Raw genomic sequence first — 26,822 nt, forward strand, 5'->3', positions numbered from 1 at the left:
AGGTTGACTGTCTATTGTGTGAAGAAATACTTCCTTTTGTTTGTTTTAAAACCTGCTATTAATTTCATTTAGTGACCCTTAGTTTTTGTGTTATGAGAAGGAGTAAATAACACTTTCTTGTTTACATTCTCCACACCAGTCATGATTTTATAGACCTCTATCATATCTTCCCTTAGTCGTCTCTTTTCCAAGCTGAAAAGTCCAAGCTGTTCCATACCCCTACTCATTTTTGTTGCCCTTTTCTGTACCTTTTCCAATTCCAATATATCTTTTTTGAGATGGGGTGATCACATCTGCATACAGTATTCAAGATATGGGCATACCATGTGATCAAGGTTCCTTCCCCACTCTGAACTCTAGGGTCCATGGAAGGCCCACTAAGCTTATTCTTACCAGCTTAGATTAAAAACTTCTCCAAGGTACAAACTTTGCCTTGTCCTTGAACAGTATGCTGCCACCACCAAGTGTTTTAAACAAAGAACAGGGAAAGAGACCACTTGGAGACATCTTCCCCCCAAAATATCCCCCCAAGTCCTACTCACCCCCTTTCCTGGGAAGGCTTGAGAATAATATCCTAACCAGTTGGTTACAAAATCATCAAAGACCCAAACCCCTGGATCTTGGAACAATGGAAAAATCAGTCAAGTTCTTAAAAGAAGGATTTTATTAAAAAAAAAAGAAAGGTAAAAATCATCTCTGTAAAATCAGGATGGAAAATACTTTACAGGGTATTCAGATTCAAAACACAGAGGATCCCCCTCTGGGCAAAACCTTAAAGTTACAGAAAACAGGAATAAACCTGCCTCTTAACACAGGGAAAATTCACATAAAACAAAAGATAAACTAATCCGCTTTATCTGGCTTACCTATACTGGTTACAATATTGGAGACTTGGATTAGGATGGGTTGGAGAAGATGGATTTCTGTCTGGCTTTTCTCAGTCCCAAGAGAGAACCACCACATAAACAAAGAGCACAAATAAAAACCTTCCCCGGCCCAAGATTTGAAAGTACCCTGTCCCCTTATTGGTCCTTTGGGTCAGATGCCAGCCAGGTTAACTGAGCTTCTTAACCCTTTACAGGATGTTGCCTCTGGCCAGGAGGGATTTTATAGCATTGTATACAGAAAGGTTACCCTTCCCTTTATATTTATGACACCATGAATTAACTCTCCCTGTTAACTACTATTAAATGAATGGGATTACATCGGTGTAGGTCAGAACCAGACACTTTCTGCATTCAAGCCCCAATTCAGGAAAGTGCTTATGCATGTTCCATTTACTTCAAAGGGATTTTTGTCCTGAAGAGAGATGCCTTCTTGTGTTGGGGCTTTAGAACCTGATCCAGTGCACACTGACATCAATGAAAAGACACCCTCCCCCCAAAAAAACCCCACTGAAGCAAATGAATCAGAATTGAGAGAGAATTTAATTGGCTGAACTGCTTTGAAAGCAAATAATTGAGACAATTTGAATACTCCTAGCCATGCAACATGCTTATCATTGGCTAAGCTAACAAACTCTTGTCTTTTATAACAACACAAAAAATAAAACAAGAGAGTAATACTCTTTAAAGGAAATCTGGTAGATGTGAAAAGAGCCAAGAGCATCGATTTTTGCAATCTAGTTTTCAGATCTCTTTACATTAGAGTGGTTTATGTTGTGTTGTTAACAACAGGGGAAGAATGGGGACAAGGATATAAGACGCTGTTATGGTTTCAATTATTTTGTCAGAATCCCAGAACAACTAGGGTTCCTTCCACCCATTAATTCCTACTTTTACACACATCTTTCAGCACTATTTTCTACTAAGCTGTGTTAGTGTGAAATAGGCTTCTTCAGTGAGTCCTGAAGGAAGAAGAACTTGCATTTTGAGAACCAAGGACAGTGGTACAAAAGGACACAGGGTGTATGGTGGAGTGAGCAAAGCATGGACTACTGGGCTCTATTTCAAACCCTTCCACTGAGCTGTTGGTCATCGTAAGCCTGATTTATCAGTTACCAGCTGTACAATCAGTGTAATATTTCCCTATCCAAAGGGATGTTGTAAGAATTAATTAATGTTTGTAAAGTGCTTTGAGGTTCTTGGATGAAGAGCATTATAGTATTTTACCACAAGACTCTGCTCTCAGTTACACTGGTGTGAATCTAAAGGAATATTACTGGTTTCATGGAGTTCCTCCAGATTTACACTGGTGTACCTGACATCAGAATTTGATACATAATTATTATAACAACCACCAAAAGGAAAATCATTTAATCAGAAATGTTTATAATGGCTTGACCAATGACAGCTTAATATAATTTTTTTTACTTTTATATAACCTTAGATTATTTTGGTATGATCCAAAGCCCACCGAAGTCCAAGAGAGTCTATTGATTTCAGTTGGCACTGGATCCAGACCTTTACCAACAATTCAGTATGGGACTTATAATGCCTGCCAAAAATTAGAGGCTAATAAAAACATGTAGACAGTACCAACATGCAAACACAGTTTGGGAAAGCTTATATTGTCACAGGAAAAAAAAAAGAACATTACTGTGCAGAAAAACACATTTTAACCATGAAAGAAATTATTTTTTGAAAACCTCTAAGTGGAGCTGAAAAATTCTCCTGATGTTTGTTAAAATAAAAAAATATATTGCATTATCATCCCACAAATATTCTAGTGGCAGAGTTTAAGGGAAAAAATATTCATAGGAACAGAATATTATGAAGCAAAAAAAATCAAACAAATTCACCTGGGGCAAGGAATGTTTCATAATAGGTGTCTGTACAGTGCCCAGAGTAGTGGCGCCCCCTCCTGATTGAGGCCTTTAGACATGAAAAGGTTAAATAATAATGCTAAAGAACGGTTTCTGAACACCTAAATTCAAGAAGTATTTCCATCTTTATTCTCCCCATATATTGCTGTACTGGGAGCCACATTCCAACAAGTGTGCAGAAATTGAAAAAGGGCACTCCCCAGCCAGAACTCCTCTGGCAAGTATCGGATTGGTTGTAGTGACATATACTGCCTGCAGTGGCTTCTCCACCAGTGACTAGTGCAACAGAAAAAAGTGGATGGGGCTGGCCAGAGATGGATGTGCTTAGGGTGACTGAGGTATGCACTGATCCAGCCTAGTTTCCCTTGGCAATCTCTCTCCCCACCCCCTCTGGGAATTAAAATTGCTCCCACAGGGTAGAATCCCTAAAAAAAAAAAAAGGCAGACTGCAGCAGCGAGGACCTGGTTCAGCTCCCATTAAAGTCAATAGAAAGATTCCCGTTCAATTTAATGAGAGTCAGCCCTAAATGAGCTGTACAGCACGTTGTTGTTTCATTCCAGCAAGAGCTGATTTAGATTGTAGCAGGTGCCAGTGTGGGGCTGGAATTTGCATCTGTAGAACAATTTCCACTGCTGCAAATATGGTGTGCATTAATTCCGGTATTATTCTGTCTCTTCCCCTTGGTACTGGAAAATATAGATTGTAAGACATGATAAAAAGAAAACATGGCTTACATACAAGCAGCAGGTTTCAGAGTAGCAGCCGTGTTAGTCTGTATTCGCAAAAAGAAAAGGAGTACTTGTGGCACCTTAGAGACTAACAAATTTATTTGAGCATAAGCTTTCATGAGCTACAGCTCACTTCATCAGACCAGCTGTTGCTGGACCATTGTGTTGCTAGTTGCCTAGCAACACTTCACCTCTCTGCCTGAAAAAATATTTTGGCGAGGGAATACATTATGAAAATATAAATCAGAAGATTTGTTTATGGTAAAATAAAGATTGACCATGACAGTACTCTAACCATTTTTTTTATTCCCTGTTGCATCTTGTCAGCTACCATGATTGTAAGCTGTTTGGGATAGGGGCTGTTTTTTTCACTTCATGTCCGAACGGCACCTACCAACAGCCCTGATTGGGGCCTCCAGGTGTTACTGACACATATGTGATGCTCTGTATAATGGAGAAATGTCATTTACACATTTACCCTGAGGAAAGCTGAAATAAGAATTTGGATACTAGAGACACAAGTCAGAAGAAAAAGTGAAAAAAGGAAGGAAAGAGAAAGACAGGGAGAGGAAAGAATAAGTGAGAGTAGAATTATTGTCAAGTTTGTGTGCAAGACTCACCACTTATCCATTTAGCTTCTGGGTCATGAATTTTGAAATCAGCACTGAACAGATCTTCCACTGTTATCTTTTTCTTTTGAGAGAGGCTGTTATCTTCAACTGCAAAACATTCAGAAGGAAATAGGCATTATTCCTAATTTGAAATTTATCTGCAAATGCAACAGTTGTGAATGGCATATAACTCCCCAGGCTGAGCTCTTCCACATTTCAGAATAGATGGGAGAACATCATGGCCTGAATTCTCAGTTATGGTAAGGCCCCTGTAAGCAGGTTGAGTGGTATAATGGGACCTTAATGTAAAGTCAAATTTGGCCCAATATTTTGACATTCATATATACTGTGTATTAGGAGCCAATGCCTGGTCCCAATGACTACAAAATGACCAAGATCTGATCCAAAGTATGTGTTTCTTCTGAACAAAACTTGGGTTTTTTTAATGTATTTGTCATAGCAATAGAAATTATTGTTCTAACACCACTGGTTAAATTATGCCATAAGTTAGACATTCACATGTGGGAAAAGAAAAACAAAACACAAATCTAGATTAATACAGATAGTTAGGACCTAAAGATACAGATTGCTTCTTGGTAGGATTTACAAATTATTTCAGGGCGAGTTAGGTACCTAAACTGGGCTTTTGCAAATCCCACTAAGTGACTCTCTGCATCTTTAGGCTCCTTTATAAGTCTTCCCCCTACTCTGGTACATTTACAATAAAAAGACAAAACTGAAGAACAATGAAAACGGAGCCGCTCTCTGGATTACATGCACGTAATTTTGAGACTCTGGAAGACTTTTTAGTAGATGGCAGAGGTATAGGCCCAGCAACATTCACACATACTGTATCTCTTGATGATGCTACTTCTAATGCTCTCCCTTCCCTGCCCCAAAAAATGCTTCCTACACAACTTGGATGCTATCATCACAAACTCTCACGCAATAGGACAGGACTCCCACTATATATCTTCACATAATAGTAGGAGAATCAATTTCAACATCAAAAGGGTAGAGATCTTGGTAGAGAAGGCACAAAACAGTAGCAATTGCTCCATGGCAGAAGGACTTAAAAAGAATCCTTTGAGTCTGGAACTCATCCAATGGTACACTGAGATACAACAATAGAAAGATAGGGGAATTCAAACATGAATATGTGAGCAAGTCTTTCATTGTTAGGTACTAATTTCACACAATGCAAAGTCAAATCTTCATGTATCTTCAGGTATGAACTAACTTCACTTTTTTTAAGTGCACTCTGAGCGAAGATGGGGCTAGCCCTCGCTGCTTGAGGTGCAGGAGGTACTCCAGAATGGCCTGCACCGGGCCTGGCTCGGCCGCACCTGTCGGGATTCACACCAACACGAGAACCTTTTCCACTTGGTCATATAGGCCACCCTGGTAGAGGGCTTTCTACTGCCAAGCAAAATCTACTGCACAGGAACAGAGCACTGGCTCTCCAGGCCATTTAGCCACAGAGCCTCCACGCCGTCAGGTGCAACGACTGCAGGTCGGGGTGGAGAAGCCGCTCGCCATCCAGTGTAATGAGGTCCCGGTGTAGGGGCAGGACTACTGGGGCCTCCACCAACAGCTCTAGGAGCAATGTGTACCAGTGTTGGCGGGCGCAGGCTGGGATGATGAGGATCACCGCCACCCTGTCCCTTCACACCTTGAGCAGGACCTTGTGCACTAAGAGGAGCGGGGGGAAGGCATAAATCAAGTCCCCTCTCCACGGGATCGCAAACGCGTCCGCTGAGCCCGGGCTGTGGCCCTGGAATGAACAGGACCACAGGCACAGGGCATTGGTCCTGGTGGCAAACAGATTTACCCGGGGAAACCCCTACCTGCGGAAGAGTGAAAGCACGATGTCCGCCCTAAGCATCCACTCGTGCATGCGGTACGACCTGCTGAGGGAGTCTGCCAGCTCGTTATGCGCCCCCGGGAGATAGGATGCCTCGAGGTGAATTGCATGGGCTATGCAAAGGTCCCAGAGAAGGAGAGCCTCGCGACAGATTGGCAAGGAACAACCCCTCCCTGCTTGTTTATATAAAACATGGCAGTAGTGTTGTCCGTCAGAACTGTCATGCTGTGACCACTCAGAGTGGCGTGAAAGGTCTGGCAGGCGAGACAAACCACCCTGAGCTCCTTCATGTTGATATGGAGCGACCGCTCTGCCTTGGATCACAATCCCCGCGTCATGAGGTCCACTAGGTGAGCCCCCCATCTGTGGTCTGACACATTTGTTACCAGAGTCAGGTCCGGAAGTGGGGCGGCAAAGGGGATGCGTTCGCAAACCACAGGCTGGGACTGCCACCACAGCAGGAAGTCCAGCACATCCCTTGGGACTGTCACTACCAAGTCCAGGGGGTCCCTGCCTGGGCGGTACACACAAGCAAGCAACGCCTGCAGAGTTCTGAGTCTCAGTCTGGCATGCCTGATCATGTGCATGCATGCTGCTATGTGGCCCAGCAGCCACAGGTAGCACCTGGCTGTTGTTGTTGGAAACTGGCACAGGGAGGCCACTGCTTGCTGGAGAGCCTGGAATCGGGATACCGGAAGGCTTGCCCTGGCCTGCACCACATCCAGGACCGCCCCTATGAATTCCACTCTCTGCATGGGTATGAGCGTAGACTTGGGGACGTTGACCAGTTGCCCCAGTTTGCAGAACAATCTCAGGGCAACCTCCACATGGCCCCACACCTCCGCCTCAGATCAGCCCGCCAGGAGCCACTTGTCAAGGTACAGGTACACCCGGATTATCTGCCTCTGTAAGAAGGCCGCCACCACCGCCATGCACTTCGTGAACACCCTTGGGGCCATGGCTAGACTGAAAGGGAGAACTGCAAACTGGTAACGTTCTTGGCCCATAGTGAAGCGTAGGAACCGTCTGTGTTCTGGGAAGATGGCAATATGAAAGTACGTGTCCTTCATGTCGAGAGCAGCGTGCCAGTCCCCTGGATCCAGGGAAGGGATGATGGTGCCCAGAGAGACCATTCGGAACCGGGCCTTGACCAGGAACTTGTTGAGCCCGCGCAGGTCTAGGATGGGGCGAAGGCCCCCTTTGGCCTTTGGGATGAGGAAGCACTGGGAGTAGAACCCCTTTCCCCTTAGGCCGTAAGGCACCGCCTCTACCACCCCCGCCTTTAGCAGCGAGCGGACTTCCTGCTCTAGGAGATGCTTGTGAGAGAGGTTCCTGAAGAGAGACCGGACTGGGGGGGGGAAAGGGAGGCGAACTGCAGTAAGACCCAACGGTCGGATGTAATGGTAGACCACACATGGGAGAAACGGGACAGGTGGTTCCGGAAACAAAGGGACGGATCTGGTGACTGGACTGGTACGCTGTCCTCGAGCGCACCTTCAAAAGCCTGGCTTAGTGCCCGGCTGGGGTTTATGCTGGCCTTGGTTCTGGCCCGGCGCATTATTATTATTGTTATCGTACTGTCACCTGTTATCCCTGCCTCGACTACAGTAAGGCTCATGCCCATGCCAAGGCTGGTACTGGCATTGAGGGGGAGGCAGTGGCTTAAAGGGCTTTCTCTGAGTTGCCGGGGTATGCATACCCAGTGACTTGAGTGTAGCTCGCGATTCCTTGAGGCTATGCAGCCTCGCATTTGTCTGGTCCAAGAAGAGCCCGGGCCCTTCGAAGGGGAGGTCCTGGAGTGTATTCTGGACTTCTGGGGGCAGGCCTGACTCCTGGAGCCACGCCGAGCACCTCATGCCACCCCGACGTGATTGTTCTAGCCGCCACGTCTGCCGAATCCAGGGAGGCCTTGAGAAAGGTCTTGGATACTGCCTTGCCCTCGTCCACCAGGGCCGTGAACTCCTGTTGGGAACCTTGCGGGAGGTTGTCCTTAAACTTCCCCACCGCCGCCCAGGAGTTGAAATTGTGCCTGTTGAGGATTGCCTGCTGGTTAGCAATCCTCAACTGATGGCCCCAAGATGAGTACACCTTTCTACCAAAAAGGTCCAGGCGTTTCGCCTCCTTGGCCTTAGGGGCTGGGGCCTGTTGACCATGGTGCTCCCGTTCGTTCACCGCCGAAACCAGTAGGGAGCATGGACTCAGGTGGCAGAACAGGAACTCATAGCCCTCAGATGGGGCAAAGTATTTACGCTCCATTCCTTTAGCCGTTGGAGCACTGGAGGCTGGGGTCTGCCATATAGTCTTATAGTTAGACTGGATGGTCTCAATGAGCGGGAGCGCTATTCTGGATGGACCTTTGGGGCTCAAAATGTCCACCATGGAGTTCTCCTGCTCAACCATCTCCTTGGCCTACAACCCCAAATTTTGGGTGACTCTGCACAACAGTTCCTGGTCTATCAGCGGAGGGCCGGACACCTCTGTACCCAGCACCACTTCATCGGGAGAAGATGAGGAGATTAGCTGCTGCTCGACCCCCTCTGGTTGGTTCTCCTGCTCCCCATCTCCGGTGGTAGGGGCTTCCGGCTCAGGCCGGAGCGGGAGTCCATGGGACAGCACCGGGCTCGGTGCTGGACTCTCCAGTCTATGCTGGGGGGATGCTGGAGGCCTGGATACTGTTGCCTCCGGCACCATCTGGCATCGGTGTGGGGACCAGGACCACTGCACTGAGTAACTTGCCCTGGATGCGGCCCCTGGGCATGCCTGATAGGCCCAGGGGGTCCAGAAGGGCCAATGGCCTGGTGGCCCCCATTGAGGTTGCCAGCTCCCTTGAAGGTCCCTGCTTTCCGGGCCCCGGTGCAGGTAGCTATAGCAGCCAGAGTGGGTGCCAGACTGTGGCGACGCTGATTGCAAAGGCCATGGTGGTGCCAACTATCTGCGCAGGCAGGAGAACGAGCAGCTCCTGGCTGAACGAGACTGGGAGCGGTACCCGTATTCCTGGGACCAGGATTGGGACCGGTGCTGGCGTTCCCTGGACTGACACCATCTGTGGGAGACCTCCGGTGAGGGCTGTCTCGACTCCTCCCAGTGCCAGTCTCAGGGCAGTGCCGGAGAGTGGCATGCCCTTTCTGGTGCTGCAACCTCCTTCTGGGCTGCTGGCAAGTGCGAGTCTGTAGAGTCGGACCTCAACCGGGACCAACTCCGGGAGCAGCGCCGGGACGGTGTCCTCGAGCGGCACACCATTGCCGGCTTACCCCTCGACAGCACCCGAGACATGGGCGCCGGAGGGTTCTCCCCATATGGGAGAGGGCTTGCCACCAACAGCTCTATGAAGTCCTTTGCAGCCTCAAAGGTGCCAGGCGTGGAGGGCTGATCCGTTATGCCCTCGAGCCCATCGTCCGCACTGAGCTCACTTAGGTCTGGGCTCGGTGGGGCTTGTGCTGCCGGGACTGCCTGTGTAAGCGCCGGTACCATGGCCTTCCCACTCTTGTCGGTGCTCGGGGCCTTGGGAGGCACCAGCCTCCTGTCCGGGGAACGACCACACCTTCCTTTAGGCTGCGCTGGGGGCCGCACCTGGGAGGACGATCGGTGCAGGGGCCTAGCCTGGCGCTCCAGGACCAACAGTTTACGGTGCTTAGCTGGTGCCGGGTCTCTCCATGGCTCCAGGGCACTACGCACCGAGGAAGCCTGAGCCGGCGTCAGGCGATCCGGGCCCAGCGGCTGCAATGCGGCCTCCATCAACAGTTGCTTTAGGCAAAAGTCTCTTTCTTTCCTTGTCCTTGGCTTAAACGCCTTGCAAATACTACACCTTTCAGTTTGATGTCCATCCCCCAAGCAACGTAGACACAAGTCGTGGGGGTCACTAACTGGCATAGGTTTGCGGCACGTGGCGCAAGCCTTGAAGACATGGGCCTGCAGCATGCCCCGCAGCCTGGGGCAGGTGCTGGAGGCCTCCAACATAATCTGTCTGTAAACTAACTGATAACAGCTACTCTAAAGGCTAAGGGACTGCTCTTCTACGAGAGACAGAGAGAGAGGTTGTTGCAACACCACCACGGACAGTAATAAGGAACTGGAGGGGGTTGGGCCAGCAAGGGTATATATGCATGGCGCAGTGGCGTCACTCGGGGGGCCCGCCGTCCCAATGGGAGCCATGAAGGGAAAAAGTTTCCAATGCTCGTGCACACAGCGCGCGCACACCTAATGTGGAATGGACGTGAACAAGCACTCAAATAAGAACAAAGATTGCTTTGATGTGTAATTCTTCAGGTCAGGTGTTTGGGGCACCAGCTAATTGCCTGAACACAGCTGGCTGGGTTGGGCCAAACACTATCTTTTCAGCAGCTAGCCTCATTGCTATGAAACAGGGGTGGGGGAGGAGACAAAAAGGAGAACAGCAGAAGCAGAAGGAAAGCTGGTTTACTGTACTATTTATTCTTCTATGTAGCCCCATCCCCACCCTTGTAATGTAGTGTTGAACATGTACTGAAGGTACTTATGCAGTGAAACTTAAATACGGGGGCCTAACTGCTGCACTATACTGCAGAGGGATTTTGTACCAGCTACTAGAAAACAGAACTAGTGGGGCATTCTACTAAAGAGGCAGAACTTCTCAATGGCATTAAGATGCTGCCTTCTCAGCACTCTTGAGCAAGAACCACAGTATTTTCATGATTTCCGTTCTGCTCTAAATTCTGAGTCTCTTGCCCATCTTTAGAATTTGCTGGGAGATACTTTGGCTAGCATGACACTGGTACAGATAAAGCCATCTAGCGCTTTTTTTTTTTTTTTTTTTTGCCAACAGTGACATCAAGATTCCCAGACATTGCTAACTGACACTTTAAAAAAAAAAAAAGTCTTCTGATTCCAGTGTGTAATGCAATATGGCATATAAGATTCAAGGAGTTAAGTGAGCACCTCCTCTGTACATTTCCAGTGGGCCCTATTAAAAACTGAACCCATATGGCATTAGAGGTCTGGTGACAATCCAAAGCAAGTGCAGAGAAGATCAACAGCTTTGTGATTCTTAAAGGAAAGTTAATTTTATCTGGGGCATAATTAATGTCTGCAGGGTTTAATAAGCACTCAGGAGTCAGGATGGTGACGAGGGCACAGCGCTGTTATTAGCTTGGCATTGGACGTATGCAGTTCACATCAGGCATGGTCAGAAACTTAACACAGACATTAGCATAGTAGACACTCCCATACTAACATGATATTTCATTTGTCTCGTCGCTTCCATGCCACAGCTACACAAACTATTTCATACATACATGATAGAGGCTCTCAGGCAATAGATGAAGAGCATATGCAATATCAATGGAACCTAGATTAAGTACATAGCTGGGTGAAAAATGGAAAATTATTGCTTTTCATAGAAAAACCAAATACCAACAGTTTTTTGGCTGGAAACCCCCCTATTTGTCCTGCAGTTTTCGGGTGAAAAAAATTGAAAATTTTTCATTCAGCCCTTAGTACACATATTTATTCCTCAAATGCAGAAATAAAGCCAAATTTTGGAGGTCACCCATGCAGGTCTATCTACTTCTACAACATCGCTATAGGATCTGATTGCCTGAAGTGTGTTGGTATTACGTGGCCCTAATTTTCTTTATTACTATTTAATATTAACTTGCTATTCATTTACATACAGTGGGAACAGACTCCTTGAAGCCAATTAAGGGAGGGGAAAATGGCTTTTTACTTCACTGATCTACAGCTACTGAGCAACCCAGAGCTACTTAGTATTAACTGTGAAACATGCTTTGTTTCACTAGCAGGTGCTCAAACATCCTGTACCACTTGTACCAGGTTATAACGTTCTTCAGTTTTCCTATTTTCAAACGATGATTGAGTCTTTAATTGTTTTACTTGATTTGGCCTCACTCACTACAAGAACTGAAATAGCCTAACACAAATCCCCTGTCAAACCCCTCTATGCAATAATATTTTTCCATGCTCTTCACATTTTTATTAAACCAACAATATAGGTTCTGAGGAACTCAAGGGAACAGATCTCTTCAATTAGTGATAAACAGCAGGGTGCTAATACTTAGTACCTGATGGCAGCGAACAGGGTAACCAGAGTAGGTGGGGGAGAAATGGTAGAGCTACCAAAGCCTAAATAGCAAGGCCAGCCACCAGCTGATGGGGAAACTATTTACTAGGAAAATCCACTATGGAACAAACCTTTGGATACATACGTTGGGTCGCTGGTCTTCCAGCACAGTCATAAGGACAGACGCTCCCTTGTTTCAATATTGGAACCTGGGGATGGCGCAGGGAAGAGGGCATGACCCTTCCCTGTCTACACAGGCCAGGGACAATGGCACTCAGCACCAGGACCACGCCCTCTATAGGGCCCTGGGCAATCCTAACACTCCAAAGGAGCAGTGGATTAGGCAGCACTATTTTTCCCATCACACACACGGAGAGGCTGAGCTGTGTCACAGTCTCTCCTTGAACTTAGCATCATCACACAGCTGGGCTAATGGGTACAACATAGCCCACAGCGTGTTGTGGAGAACATTAACCTCAGTTAGTGTTGGCCTATGTACATTCAGGTTGGAGACTAACCAAGGACCTTGTTCTGTGTTTTGAGCAGCAGGAATAAGGTGCCTTGAGCCAACACCACACACTCACAAAGTAACACAAAGAAATACAAGCAAAGCTTCCCCTGACCAAGCAGGGGCCCAGAGGTCTTACATCTCCCTGTACTGCTCCAGAGCCAGCCAGAGGAACCCACTTGCTTCCCACAGCTCCACCTCAAACCAAGTTCTCTCAGCCCTTTATAGGAAACACATGACCCCTTCTCACCTGGATCTGATGATTGAACAAGGCAGGCTGGGCCCAGATTCCCTGGCCCTTAAAGACCACAGCTAGGGCTATAAAACCCAGATTTGTGCAGCTAGAAAAACAGGATTTCTGGTGTCTTGCTGGTAACACAGAAACTGATATCCCAGAAGGATAAGGTGGCTTTAAGCCATCTTTGCATGCCCCATATTCTGGAAAGACTACTCTAACTTATGCTCAGGTCCCCTATGGGCTATTACAATAACAGGAAATTCAACAATAGAAATTCAGAAAATAAAATGGAAAACACACAAGGGGGGGTTTTTTCCCACTGTTTTAGAACGGCCTGTGTGATGCTAGGCATGCTAGGCCGTGCTCATGGCTCACCGACAGTGCAGCTGCTGGTAGTGCTCAGTGAGCTAATGCTTTATAGTGACTGCCTTTCTCACACTATCTCTGTACAAGAAGGGGCCTGTGACATCTGCTAAAAATTAGTAGGGAATTGGATGCACTTACTTATACAGTTAAAGGTCAGACTTGAAGGGATCCATCTTGAAGTGTATCTCCAGAAAGTGTTAAAGACTAAGGGTACCTTTACACAGCAGCTGGGAGGTTGCTTCCCAGCATGGATTGACAGACATGTGCTAGCTTTGCTTGAGCTAGCATGCTAAAAATAGCAGCAAAGCCAGCACAGGTGATGGCTCGGACTAGCTGTCTGAGTACGTACCTAGGGGGTCTGGGCAGGTTTGTCTCAGGTTTGTCTTTGAGCTGCCACCCACACAATCCCCAGTTATGCTGCTATTTTTAGCGCTCTAGTTTGAGCAGAACTACTGGTGTCTTGCACTGGGAAGCATGCTTCCAGCTGCAGAGTAGACATACCCTAAGAGAAAACATGCATAAAGCCACTGACTAGCTTTGCTTTCCAAACAAGGAGCCCGATCCTGAAGATCTTCCTTAGGCAAAACACCTACTGAAGTCAATGAGAAATTTGACTGAGAAAGCACTGCAGGATTGGGCCAACTGATAGCAAGCCTTTACTTTACATATTAGTTTCTATCACCTCTTGTGAGAAGGGGCCTAAATATTGTTTGGTAAAGTATCAGTCCTACAACGCTGGACTCAAGCAAAATTTGTGTTGTTTTTTTGTAATTGATGTGAACGCGAAGCAGGAACTGGCCCTGCATTTCAAAGCAGGAGGAAACAGCTGCACTCACACAAATCTTTATTTGAAGCCACAAACTACTCTGGGTTTTGTGACCAATTTTGCACAAGCAGATACTCACTAGCAAATATCCGCTAAGACAAGTAGATACAGGACTCGAAAATGCTGCCCCTGCAAGTCTAAAGGAATATAAATCACTGAAATCTCACAATTTTAGTAGGGTTTTGTAAAATAAGAAATAAAAAAGCAGTTGAAAATTAAGCACCGCTGTTACCAATTAGACTTTCTAAGGCATGTAATGAACTCTGCTCATAATTTATGGGCTAGCTTAAAACAGGGATAGTGACCTGTTTCTTAAACATCTGAACCAGCAAGAATCTCAGCCTAATTGGAAATTGAACCCAGAGTTAAAACAGTTTTTAAAGGTTTGGATCAATTTGGAAGAGAAATTTAAAGAGGTATATAAAACCCTCTTCCTCAATTACTGGGCTCCAGCCACCTAACCTTCTAAGCAAATCCTCCCCCTTTTCCACACCTACCACTTACCCTTCTTTCTGAAGAGCATATCCTGATACTGACCCTGCATGAAAACCCCACCATCATGTGCTAGGTATGGATACAATTAATCACTGCTGCTTTGCTTAAAGCTGTACTGTAATCCTGCACTCTGCAGTGGGTTCCCAAATTGCCTCAGACTCTACCTACTTAGGCCATTTGCATCATGCTCATGATTGATTCCTGAAGATCTACGCACTGGCAAGCCTGGGGGAAGCACTGCAGAGTGGGCCATTGGAGCAGTGGCTCAAAGCAATGAACTAAAGTGAGACCTGGTTGCAGGTAAATGATAGATCTATTAAAGGTAGGTATGAGGGAAGAGTAACTGGACAAAGGAAGGAAGAGGTTTTCAGCAGCAGGCCAACAGGAACAGGACTACTGGTATTATAGGGGTGGCATTTGTAGGATTGAGTCAGGGACACTATTATTTATAGGAAAATTTCCCTACATTTTATTTACTCTCTGTGTTCTTATAGTTATATGATATATGTACATGCATATATGTACATCCCAAGAGAGAAAAGGTATATGTGTTGTGATGGGGCAAGGCCAGATGGCTATAGAAAAATAGTGGGAGATAGATATATTAGCTCCAGGCTAAACAAATCCCTGGTACCATGATAAGTGAAATGGCAGCTGCTCCAGGTCAATTAAGAAAAGTGGGGCCAATTAAGAACTTTCCAGAAGGCAGGGAGAAGGCTAGGTTGATTGGGACACCTGAAGCCAATCAGGGGCTGGCTGAAACTAGTTAAAAGCCTCCCAGTTATGGGTGTGCATATCAGGAGCTGTGGGAGGAAGTTGCGCTGTTGGAGAGGCTGAATAGTACACACCATATCAGGCACAAGGAAGGAGGCCCTGAGGTAAGGGTGAAGTGGAGCTTGAGGAAGTGAGGGCTGCTGTGGGGGAAGTAGCCCAGGGAATTGTACATGTAATGTTTCTAAAAGCTCAGCTACCATAGCTGATACTATTAGGGTCCCTGGGCTGGAGCCCAGAGTAGAGGGTGGGCCCAGGCTCCCCCCCCACTTTTGCCCCCTGATTAATCACTGAGACTGGGAGACAACAGAGACTATGCAAGGAAAGATAACTTCTCCTCACCTCCCTTGCTGGCTTGTGATGAAAATGGCTCAGTAGACTGTGACCCTTGTCTCTAGAGAGAGAAGGGTTATGTGCAGGGTCATAATGAGCCTCTGAGGCTAGCAAAATCCGCCAGGAAACGCGGGACCCACGGTGGCAAGGACAGAGCTTTATCACAACTGGTGTTAGGAGTGGGACTTCGCTCACATCGTGGTGGAAGAAAGAGGTTTTTTTAAAAAAAAACTGCAGTGGGGTTTTGGATATTTTTTGTTTGGTTTGTTTGTTTGTTTGCTTTGTACCACAATGGAGGAGGTGGTAAGAGCTCTGGTACAAGCCACGGCAGCCCAGTAGGAGGCCACCCGGGTTCAGGCAATGGCACAACAGGAGTCTGTGCGGCTACAGCAGGAAATCAATCAATTATTGATGAGCCAGGCGACCCAAGATCGTGCCCTCTTGAGAGAGGTGGTGGACCAGCTGAAGATCCTCACCACCCAGGACCGGGGGTCCGACGGGACGCGAACCCTGAGGGCCACTGCTTGTCTGCCAAAGATGATGTCAGGAGATGATGTAGAGACATATCTCCTCTCATTCGAAAGGACTGCTCAGCATGAGGTGTGGCCCCAGGAGCAGTGGGCCAGCATCCTCTCCCTTTTTTTTTGTGGAGAGGCCCAGAAGGCCTACTTTGACTTACCTGCCATGGATGCCACTGACTATACCTGTCTTAAGGCAGAGATCCGAGCATGATCAGGGGTAACAGCAGCGGTAAGGGCCCAGAGGTTCTATGAGTAGAAATACCAGGAGAACAAATCCCCGAGATCCCAGCTATTCAACCTCATACACCTTGCATGGAAGTGGTTACAGCCCGAGGTGTGCAGGCTAGAGGAGATTTTGGAGACCCTGGTCATAGACAATTACATGCAGGGACTGCCACCAGATCTCCGCAAATGGGTAGGCCAGAATGATCCGTCCACATACGACGAGGTGATCACACTGGTAGAAAGACGAATGACAGCCAGGGAACTGATCCGACCCCCCAAGGAAGGCCCCTTTCGAAGCAAGCACCCAAACCCAACCCTGGAAGGTTGGGCAGCCAAACCCCTGGGGAGTCCTAGGTGGAAGAAGGGGGGGGCCGAAAACCAGCGGGGACCCCAGAAGGAAGGGATTGGCCTGAGTGGGGGGAACCCTGGGACTAAACCCTCTAACCCCCGGGATAAGGGAGTGATTAAAAGCAATTATAGATGTTATGCATGTGGGAAGTGGGGACACATAGCAGCACAGTGTCCCAGCACTGAGGAGCCTATGCAATATAACTTGGAGAATTGGGAGGTCCCTTATCCACCTCGCGGGGGTCGCATTAGCCCCGCATAATTACACCAGGCCAGTGAGGATAAATGGAACAGAGACTACAGCGCTTGTGGACTCGGAGTGCTATCACCCTCATATCGGGTAAGCTGGTAAAAAGTAGTCAGCTGCTACAAGCCAAATGCGTAGCAGTGACATGCTTGCAGGGGCCGTGAGCCATTACCCCACCATCCCAGTGGAGATAGAGGTTCAGGGAAACCCCATTGAGGTGACCATGGGCATAGTTCCTAAACTCCCATATCCTGTAGTCATGGGGAGGGACTATCCAGGGTTTGATAATTTACTCCCCCGGGAGAGGCTGGAGAGAGGTGGGGACCCTGAGGACAGCGACTCGTCACCGGGGGGAATGTCAACCCCCGATGTTCGCTAAGATTTCTCAGGATCTGTTCTCAGCCCCCCAGAAGACAAAAAAGGAGAGGAAGGCCGCAAAGGCCTTGGGAACCCGGATCCTGACCCAGGGCCAGAAGACCTCCCTAGTAGGCAGATGGACGCAAGCAGCCAACAGAGAAACTTCTACCACAGAAGGTGAGCCGGAAGCTGCCCCCAGCCATGACTGCAGCGAGCCATTGGAAGAAGCAGAAGCCGGCCCCTGGGAGCTTGGGCAAGTTAGTCCCGGGAGAGAGACTTTTGGGTGGGAGCAGGCGGAGGACTCCAGATATGATAACGCCATGAAAGAGGTGGCCGAGATTGATGGAATACCCATGGATGGGAAGGTCCTGGGTCCCAGACCTTACTTTATAGTGAAGAAAGATCTCCCGTACCATGTGGTGCAAATGCAGGAGCAAGAGATACAACTTCTGGTGCCATGAAAACATCAAAAAGCCATATTGAGTCTTGCCCACAGTCATCTGTTTGGATGACACGTGGGGGAGAGAAAACCCAGGCATGAATCCTGCGGAGGTTCTTCTGGCCAGGAGTATATAAAGATGTCCGGCGATACTGCACCTCTTGTCCGGAGTGTCAGTTACATAGACCTCGCCCACACTTGTGGGCTCCTTTGATACCTCTTCCAATAATAGAGGTTCCTTTTGAATGGATAGACATGGATCTGGTAGGACCCTCAAGGACATGATCAGGAAAGTGGTGAGCTGGGATGGGAAAGATTGGGATACCGTATTGCCTTACCTCATGTTCGCCATCCGGGAGGTTCCGCAAGCCTCCACGGGTTTCTCTCCATTCGAACTACTATATGGGTGCCACCCTCAGGGCATATTGGATATAGCCAGAGAAGCCTGGGAAGAGGAGCCAAATCCCGGAAGGAACATAGTTGAGCATGTACTGTAAATGAGAGATCGGATAGCCCGAGTTACGCCCATTATACGGGAACACTTGGAGAGAGCACAGGAGACCCAATGAACCCATTATAACCACCAAGCGAAGCTTCGACGGTTCCAACCAGGGGATCGGGTGATGGTACTGGTGCTCACAGCAGAAAGTAAACTGTTGGCCCAGTGGCAGGGACCTTACGAAATAATCAAAGCCGTGGGAGAGGTGAACTATAAGGTGCGGCAGCCAGGCTGCTGGAAATCGGAGCAAATTTACCACATCAGTCTTCTAAAACCTTGGCACGATCGAGAGACATGCTTAGTCATGGAGGAGACCCTTCCCCAGGAGGATAACTTACACGAGCAAGTGAGGATATCATCCGACTTGACACCGATCCAAAAGATCGAGGCAGCCAACATGATTAATCACAACTGAGATGTGTTCTCTACAAAACCAGGGCGGACGACTGAGACCTATCACCATATCCGCACGATCCCCGGAGCAAGGTAACATTGAGACCCTACCGAATCCCAGCAGCCAAAAGAGAAGAAATCAAGGCCGAAGTAAAGAAAATGTTAGAATTAGGGGTTATTGAAGAATCTTACTGTCAGTGGTCCAGTCCAATTGTTCTAGTGCCTAAACCTGATGGTACCATGAGATTCTGTAATGACTTTCGCTGACTGAATGAAATATCCCAGTTTGATGCATATCCCATACCATGCATCGATGAATTGGTTGACCGACTGGGTAGTGCCCGATTCTTGACTACACTGGATCTGACAAAAGGGTACTGGCAGATTCCTCTGACCAAAGAAGCTAAAGAAAAGACAGCATTCTCCACCCCAGATGGGCTATTCCAGTACACCGTCCTCCCTTTTGGGCTACATGGGGCCCCAGCCACATTCCAGCGCCTCATGGATAAGCTGCTGCTCCCCCATACTACTTATGCAGCTGCATACTTAGATGATGCCATCATCCATACGCCAGACTGGGGAACCCACTTGGAGAAAGTTGAGGCAGTACTGCGCACCTTAAGGCGGGCTGGTCTCACAGCTAATCCCGCTAAATGCGCCATAGGGCTAGCAGAGGCTAGGTACCTGGGATATATTGTGGGAATGGACATAGTGAAGCCCCAAACGAATAAGCTAGAGGCAATTCAAAACTGGCCCTGGCCGACCCGAAAGAAGCAGGTCCGTGCATTCCTAGGCCTGGTAGTCTACTACCGATGTTTTATTCCCCACTTCGCCACTAGGGCAAGTCCCCTAACAGACCTGGTGAAGGCCCAAGGTCCAGACATGGGAAAGTGGACCGACGCAGCAGAGGGGGCATTTACAGACCTTCGGATGGCCCTCTGTAATGACCCCGTACTCATAGCCCCGGACTTTAACAGGGAATTTATTTTACAAACAGACGCTTCCGAGGTGGGTTGGGGGCAGTTCTGTCGCAAATGGTGGGAGACTAGCTGATACTATTAGGGTCCCTGGGCTGGAGCCCGGAGTAGTGGGTGGTCCCAGGCTCCCCCCCCACCTTTGCCCCCTGATTAATCACTGAGACTGGGAGACAACAGAGACTATGCAAGGAAAGATAACTTCTCCTCACCTCCCTCGCTGGCTTATGATGAAAATGGCTCAGTAGACTGCGACCCTTGTCTCTAGAGAGAGAAGGGTTACTTGCAGGGTTACAGTGAGCCTCCAAGGCTAGCGAAATCCACCAGGAAACGCGGGACCCATGGAGGCACGATCCTCTACCTAAGCAGAAAGCTTCTCCCAAGAGAACAGAAATATGCAGTAGTCAAGAGAGAATGCCTTGCTGTCAAATGGGCTATGGAGACACTGTGTTACTACCTCTTAGGCCGGCGATTTACTCTTGTGACAGATCATGCACCCCTCCAGTGGATGCAGCGGAATAAGGAAAAGAATGCAAGGGTCACCAGGTGGTTCTTATTCCTCCAACCATTCCAGTTCTGCATATGGCACAGGGCTGGATGCCACCATGGCAATGCTGATTGTCTGTCACGAGCATACACTCTGGTGTCCGAAGTTGCCCAACTCTTTGGTGTTGAGCGGGGGGGAGGGGGGGTATATGACGGGGCAAGGCCAGATGGCTATAGAAAAGCAGTGGGAGATAGCTATATTAGCTCCAGGCTAAACAAATCCCTGGTACCTGGATAAGTGAAATGGCAGCTGCTCCAGGTCAATTAAGACACGTGGGGCCAATTAAAAACTTTCCGGAAGGCAGGGAGAAGGCTATGTTGATTGGAACACTTAAAGTCAATCAGGGGCTGGCTGAAACTAGTTAAAAGCCTCCCAGTTAGTCAGATGGGTGTGCATATCAGGAGCTGTGGGAGGAAGTTGCGCTGTTGGAAAGGCTGAGTAGTACACACCATATCAGGCAGAAGGAAGGAGGCCCTGAGGTAAGGGTAAAGTGGAGCCTGAGGAAGTGAGGGCTGCTGTGGGGGAAGTAGCCCAGGGAATTGTACATGTGATGTTTCTAAAAGCTCAGCTACCATAGCTGATACTATTAAGGTCCCTGGGCTGGAGCCCGGAGTAGAGGGTGGGCCCGGGCTCCCTCCCTCCACCTTTGCCCCCTGATTAATCACTGAGACTGGGAGACAACAGAGACTGTGCAAGGAAAGATGACTTCTCGTCACCTCTCTTGCTGGCTTTTGATGAAAATGGCTCAGTAGACTGTGACCCTTGTCTCTAGAGAGAGAAGGGTTACATGCAGGGTCACAATGAGCCTCTGAGGCTAGCGAAATCCACCAGGAAACGCGGGACCCACGGAGGCAAGGACAGAGTTTTGTCACAGTGTGCACACATGTGCTTATACACACACACACACACACACACACACACACACACACACTATTATGTAAAAATAAGAGCTTACTCATCATATCTGTTCCCTATATGTCTTTTGAGTCACAGCAGATTACATCAATGACAAGTTATTCACCAACTACTAGCTCTGAAGATTCAGTGCAGGAAAATTTCTACCTACCTAGATGATGCAAGCCGAGTCAGCATAAAGCCTTAAAAAATAGCTCAATGTGCCCTGAACAGACAGATTCATCTCAGTGGGGTGTTAACTTTGAAACCTAATGATGAAGTTTAAACAGTAACCTTAACTACTTCACTATGGATCATTGTAGCACAAACATCCAGCTAATGTGCTTATCCCACAATACTAAACTGACAGCTACACCTTTTCAGGTGTCAAAAGCTGCAACTGCCCCCTATCCCAGCTAGCCAAACCTCTAGCTTCCATGTGATAAATCCTACAATGCAGTGGTGTGTTTTCAATACCAGGACCTAGATCGTCAGTCCACTGATCTTGGCATAGCTATACTTAAGTCAATAGTGCCATGTCCATTTACACCAGCTGAAGACCTAGTTCAAAATTCTGCAGCACACTTAAAATTTAGACAGCCAAATCAAATAAATTGAATATGGTATCAAGTTAAATAGGAGAAGGGATAATGTAGTGGTTGTCTAATTCATTTTTATATTTAGTGTAATAGAAACCTGCATTTCTTGATTTATCTGAGGCTGACACAGAATCTCTGGGATTGTAGACTCCAGCCACAGAAGGTAGGTCAAATTTACTAAGGAATACATGGAGCACTGGTACCTACACAAACTTTGGTGCAATCTTGCTCCCACAGCTTGCATTTGCATGTCCTATGTTCTTCTCATTCCTGTTGCTTCCCTTTGTCTCCTTTCCCCGTTTTGGCTCTGGGCTTCTTATCATGTTGCTCCCTAGGCCTGCAACCACCCATCTGTTCTTGTCCATGGAGAACCCTCTCTTTTCCTCCTTCAAATCCATCTCTTCAGGGAAACCTTCCACCCTCCATCTTTAGCAACCACTAAACCTTCCTGTTACCGAATTGTTGTGCTATGTCTTGTCTTACATTTGTTTCTCTTGTCTTGTTTGGATTGCCAGCTCTTCAGGGCAGGGAAAGCATCTTACCTCTAATCTGTAAATAGCCATGGAAATTTACGAGCCATAGAAATATGTAATAATCAATAAATATTATGATGTCACATTAAAATTCATGCCTATGGCCTCTGTCTGGTACTAGACAGTTATCGTAAGAGAAGTAATTTACAAAGATTAGGCATACAGAATACAGCTGAAAGATGAAGTTTAAAGATAACCCATTGGGAAGTATAAATTATTTACTCCACCTCAAAGTAGTGTAGTGCACTGTTGTGTTTTATATTCTTAGGAAAATAAAGAGCTGGAGTCTGATCCAAACCCCAGTGAAGTCAAATGGACTCTAGAGAGTCCTGATATAAAACATTGTTCTGGACAGTGTTCTGCACCCAATGTTAAAGGACGCTAAAGAATAGGAAACTATTTGATCTCTACTTTGCATTCCCTTTTCATGTCTCTGCCCTTGGAGGTGCAAAATTACAAAAGAAAAACAGAACGCAAGTGAGTTAAAGATTATAAATACCTGGTGTCAGGAGTATAACAGAGGTGACAATCAGGGAGCAGATAACCAGAATAACAAGTAAAGCAATTGCAATTCCTTTCCAGTTTCTTTGTGGAGGATTACTCCCCACCAGCTCCTAGAAATAACAAAGGACAGGGAATATTAAGTAAAGGCACCAGAACAAGGAAACAAACAACAAAATCCAAACAGCAAGTGCACTTTTTCCAGTATATTCACACTGTACCATATATTGCTGTGAACATGGTAGCACAAACAGCCATTCAGGCTACAGTTTATTTCATAGTACTATGTACTGGTGTTTATTTGATTCACTCTCGATCAAAGTACAGGACCAATAAATATGATGGGCCAAATCCATATTTGAGATGATTCCTCTTGGGTAACTCTCTGAAACTACTCTGAAACCTTGGGTAACTGTGTGTATCTAAAGGAGGAGCAGCCAGAATGCTACAAAGGGAGAATGGAAAGGGTATCCCCTGTACAGTCACTCTTGTTATCCTTGTGGAAAAGGGGTAGCACACTCCTTCCTCCTCACCATGCCTTACCAGCACAGCTCTTCAGCCTCTGTCTGCTGTGACAGCAGTGCCCAGACATACCTCCTTGGGGCTAGTCAGTGCTCACAGCTATGCAAGAGTCCTCTCCCCAATCCCCTGCGTTTGCAGAATGAGGGAGGTCATATCATTGCTTCTTCCTTTGTGGGAGTATTTGGTGTGGGTGCCCCCAACCCCAGGGCACAGGTTTTGGAGCAGCCATCATCTGGCACTCACTTTATAGGACTTCATAAATATCTGCAGTCATCATATCTAAAATGGAAAAAAGTTAGATCAAAAGGGCTGTGTGATGCATATTCCTTTAAAATGGCCAAGATCCAGAATCACAGGTGGGTGTGAATGAGTCCAGGAAGTCTAGAGGGAGCTACAGTCATGTAAACACCATCTTCTTACAACACCCAAACATGCATATTGCACCAGCTTAGCTTCATGCAGACCAAGACTCGCTTAGACTCATGCCCACTTACCACCGTGTAACAACTCACTACCCTCCCCTCACTGAGTCTGAGTGTAAGGAGTTTTAATGTAACTCTCAGGAAGTCTTGCACAAAGACACCAGAGAGAGCAGTCCAGAAAGAAAAGCAATATACAGGAGGGTGCAAATAGATATAAGATAAACTAGGCCACCCCCTTCTTTGACTTGCACCTTTTTCTCGCTCCTCAAAACATACTGCATCAACGTAGACCTCCTTCTGTTCACTGACACATCAGAAGCGAGTCTTACACATCAGCTTTGAGCCTGGCCCTAAACATTCAAAAAGCCACACTGCTATTTACTGATATGCCTGACATTATTGAGGTTTTACCATATAGTTCTGTTTCCGATCTCTCTGGCATTTCTCACTGAGGGTTTTATGAAGTACTGCATACACATTCATCATCATCATCACTTCCATAACCGCATTGGTTGTTGGTGCACCATCACTGATGAGTAATCAACCAATTGTCTCCACCCTGATGATTGTGTGTCAGTGCTTGAGTCTCCACGAGTCCATTCCTGTCCACCCTTTTATGTTGTCAATCCATCTCATCTCTTCTTCTATTCCCCTGTACTGTCCCTTGGAAGATGATCTTGGATAGGCCAGATGGTCTTGTTACATGGCTGTACCACTTCAGCTTGCACTTTTTCACAGTCATCAGGAGGTCTTCATATGACCCAGCGCATTGGGTGATGATGTTGCTGACCACTTCATTAGTAACGTGGTCGAAGTAGGAGATGCCCAGGATTTTATGGAAGCATCTCATCTCTACTACCTGTATTTTCCATTTAAGTTCTGCCATAAGAGTCCATGTCTTGCACGCATACAGAAAAATGGAGATAACCAGTGCGTGCGGCAGTTTCAATTTGGATTCCAGGGAGATGTTCTTATTCCTCCAAATTGGCTTTAGCTTTGCCACTGGTGCAGTTGTTTGTGCAGTTCTTGCCCAAATTTCTGCCTTGGATCCTTCATCAGTGATGATTGCTCCCAGATACTTGAACTGTTTCACTGTCTCCAGCTCTTGTCCACTGACAGTGATATGTGAGCTTGGTTTCATCAGCTTGGTTTTCTCTGCACTGATTTCCATGCCATATTTTGCAGAGGTTTCATCCAATCATTTCACAAGGTTGGCAAATTCATCTTCGCTGCCTGCCAGGCCATCAATGTCATCAGCCAACCAAAGATTTGAGATTGTTCGCTCCCCAATGCTGACTATGCATATGTGATCTTCTAGGGCATCAGTCATTATGCTCTCCAAGTAGATGTTGAACAGTGTGGGCAAAAGAAGGCAGCCTTGCCAGACTCCAACAGTGGTGCGAAACCATTTTCCTATTGTGTCATTGATGAGAACTGCACTGCTGGCCCTGGCATACAGTTGTTTAATGGTAAGAATAAGCTTACGACCAATATTGTACTTCTTCATGGTTGCCCAGAGAGCTTCGTGCCACAGTCTGTCAAATGCCTTCTTGAAGTCAACAAAGCCGTGGTAGATGTCCTGCTGGTGTTGTAAGTACTTCTCACATAGAACACAAAGGTTAAAAATCTGTTCTGTGGTACTTCTTCCAGCATGAAAACCAGCCTGTTCTTCAGCGATGATATTCTCAGCTTGTGGCTTCAATCTGTTCAATATGACTTTCAACATCATTTTGCTGGGATGGCTAATTAAGATTATGGTCCGGTAATTTTGACACAGTTACAGATTGCCTTTCTTTGGCAGAGTGATGATTAGTGACTGTGTCCACATGGAGGGCCACTCACCAGTCTGCCAGATCTTGTTGCCACTCACCAGTCTGCCAGATCTTGTTGCTTCTCTGGCTGTGGTGGGGAGTGGAAGGTGGGAGAGGCTGCAGGGCAGAGCCAAGTTTCCATCTACTCCCCCTTCGTCCCCTTCCCTGCCCACTCACTTTCGGGGGGAGTAGTATTGAGCAAGATGTCCCTGCTCTACTCACCAAGGCAATATTCACAATCTCAGTAGGAGAGCCAGGAGGCAGGGCTGGATTACCCAACAGGCAGACTAAGCACATGCTTAGGGCACCAGCAAAGCAGGGGGCACCAAAAAAAAAGAGATTTTTTTTAAATTTGATATTTGATATTTCAAAAAAAGCACTGAAGTAGTCATCATGGGAAAAATCAGAACTTTTTTAGACTTCCTTACACTCCACTAAACACTCTTCCCCCATTTTTCTGTTCTCTTTTACCACACAAGTCAAGCTCTCCAAGAAAAAGAATTGGATTTGAAAACATGTACAGACCTCTGTCAATCATTAGCAGACCACTTACACACTTTGAGGAGTGATTTCGAAAGATTTGAAGACATATCAAAAGATACTTTGCCTGAAAAGAAAACTACAAAGAAGCCCAGTCCTGCAAACGAATCAGAAAAAAACAAGCAAATGATAGCAGTGCAACAGAAACAGCATTGAATCCTAGAGACAAATTTTGCATATCTACTTATTACGCTATAATTGATACAATTGAAACTCATATGAAGAGGAGAGGTGAAGCGTACAAAGAAGTATCAAGTAGATTTTATTTTCTAAACGATATGGACTTATCTGACAAACAATATTGGCAAGGTTCCCAAAAGCTAGTTGACTCATACCCTGTTGACTTGAACATGAATCTCTGTGAAGCAGTACGGCAGTTCCACTGTTATATGCGCGCAAAGTTTAATGAAACAGGACAAATGAAATTTAGTCAAATTGATCTTCATGATACAATATTGAAAGATGGAATACAATGTATATTTCCAAATGTAGAGATCGCACTACGTATTTTTCTAACATTGATGATTACTAACTGCTTCGCAGAACACTCTTTTTCTCAGCTGAAAAGAATAAAAAACCCTCAGAGAACAACAATGTGTCAGGACAGACTTGATTCACTTTCCCTATTGTGTATGGAAGTGGACATGCTTCGTTGAGTCAGCTTTGATGAATTTATCCACAATTTTGCAATCAGAAAATCTAGAAAGAAGGTATTTTAATTTCAGCATACATGTAAGTTTTGTGTCATTTCGAAAAATAAAATTTTATTTTACAGTATAGTATTATTTTTATTTTGAATTACATATGGGGGGGGGCACCATAATCTTTTCAGTGCTTAGAACCTCTAAAGGTCTTAATCCGTCCCTGCCAGGAGGGGTTATTCCTTTTTA

General features: G+C 46.6%; 1 protein-coding gene across 7 annotated transcripts in view; it reads right to left on the reverse strand.

The window, feature by feature from the left end:
- DPP6 (dipeptidyl peptidase like 6) overlaps window positions 1-26,822 on the reverse strand; it is an 868,888-nt gene that overhangs the window by 296,817 nt on the left and 545,249 nt on the right. For all 7 annotated transcript variants that reach the window (XM_038391573.2, XM_038391575.2, XM_038391569.1 and 4 more), the window contains exons 2-3: window positions 22,636-22,750; window positions 4,114-4,212 (exon numbers count right to left, since the gene is read on the reverse strand). In XM_038391573.2, coding sequence (XP_038247501.1) covers window positions 4,114-4,212; window positions 22,636-22,750 — 214 coding nt within the window. The remainder of the gene's footprint in view (window positions 1-4,113; window positions 4,213-22,635; window positions 22,751-26,822) is intronic.

This window comes from Dermochelys coriacea, chromosome 2 (assembly GCF_009764565.3).
Source record: "Dermochelys coriacea isolate rDerCor1 chromosome 2, rDerCor1.pri.v4, whole genome shotgun sequence".
NCBI classification, from domain to species: domain Eukaryota; kingdom Metazoa; phylum Chordata; order Testudines; family Dermochelyidae; genus Dermochelys; species Dermochelys coriacea.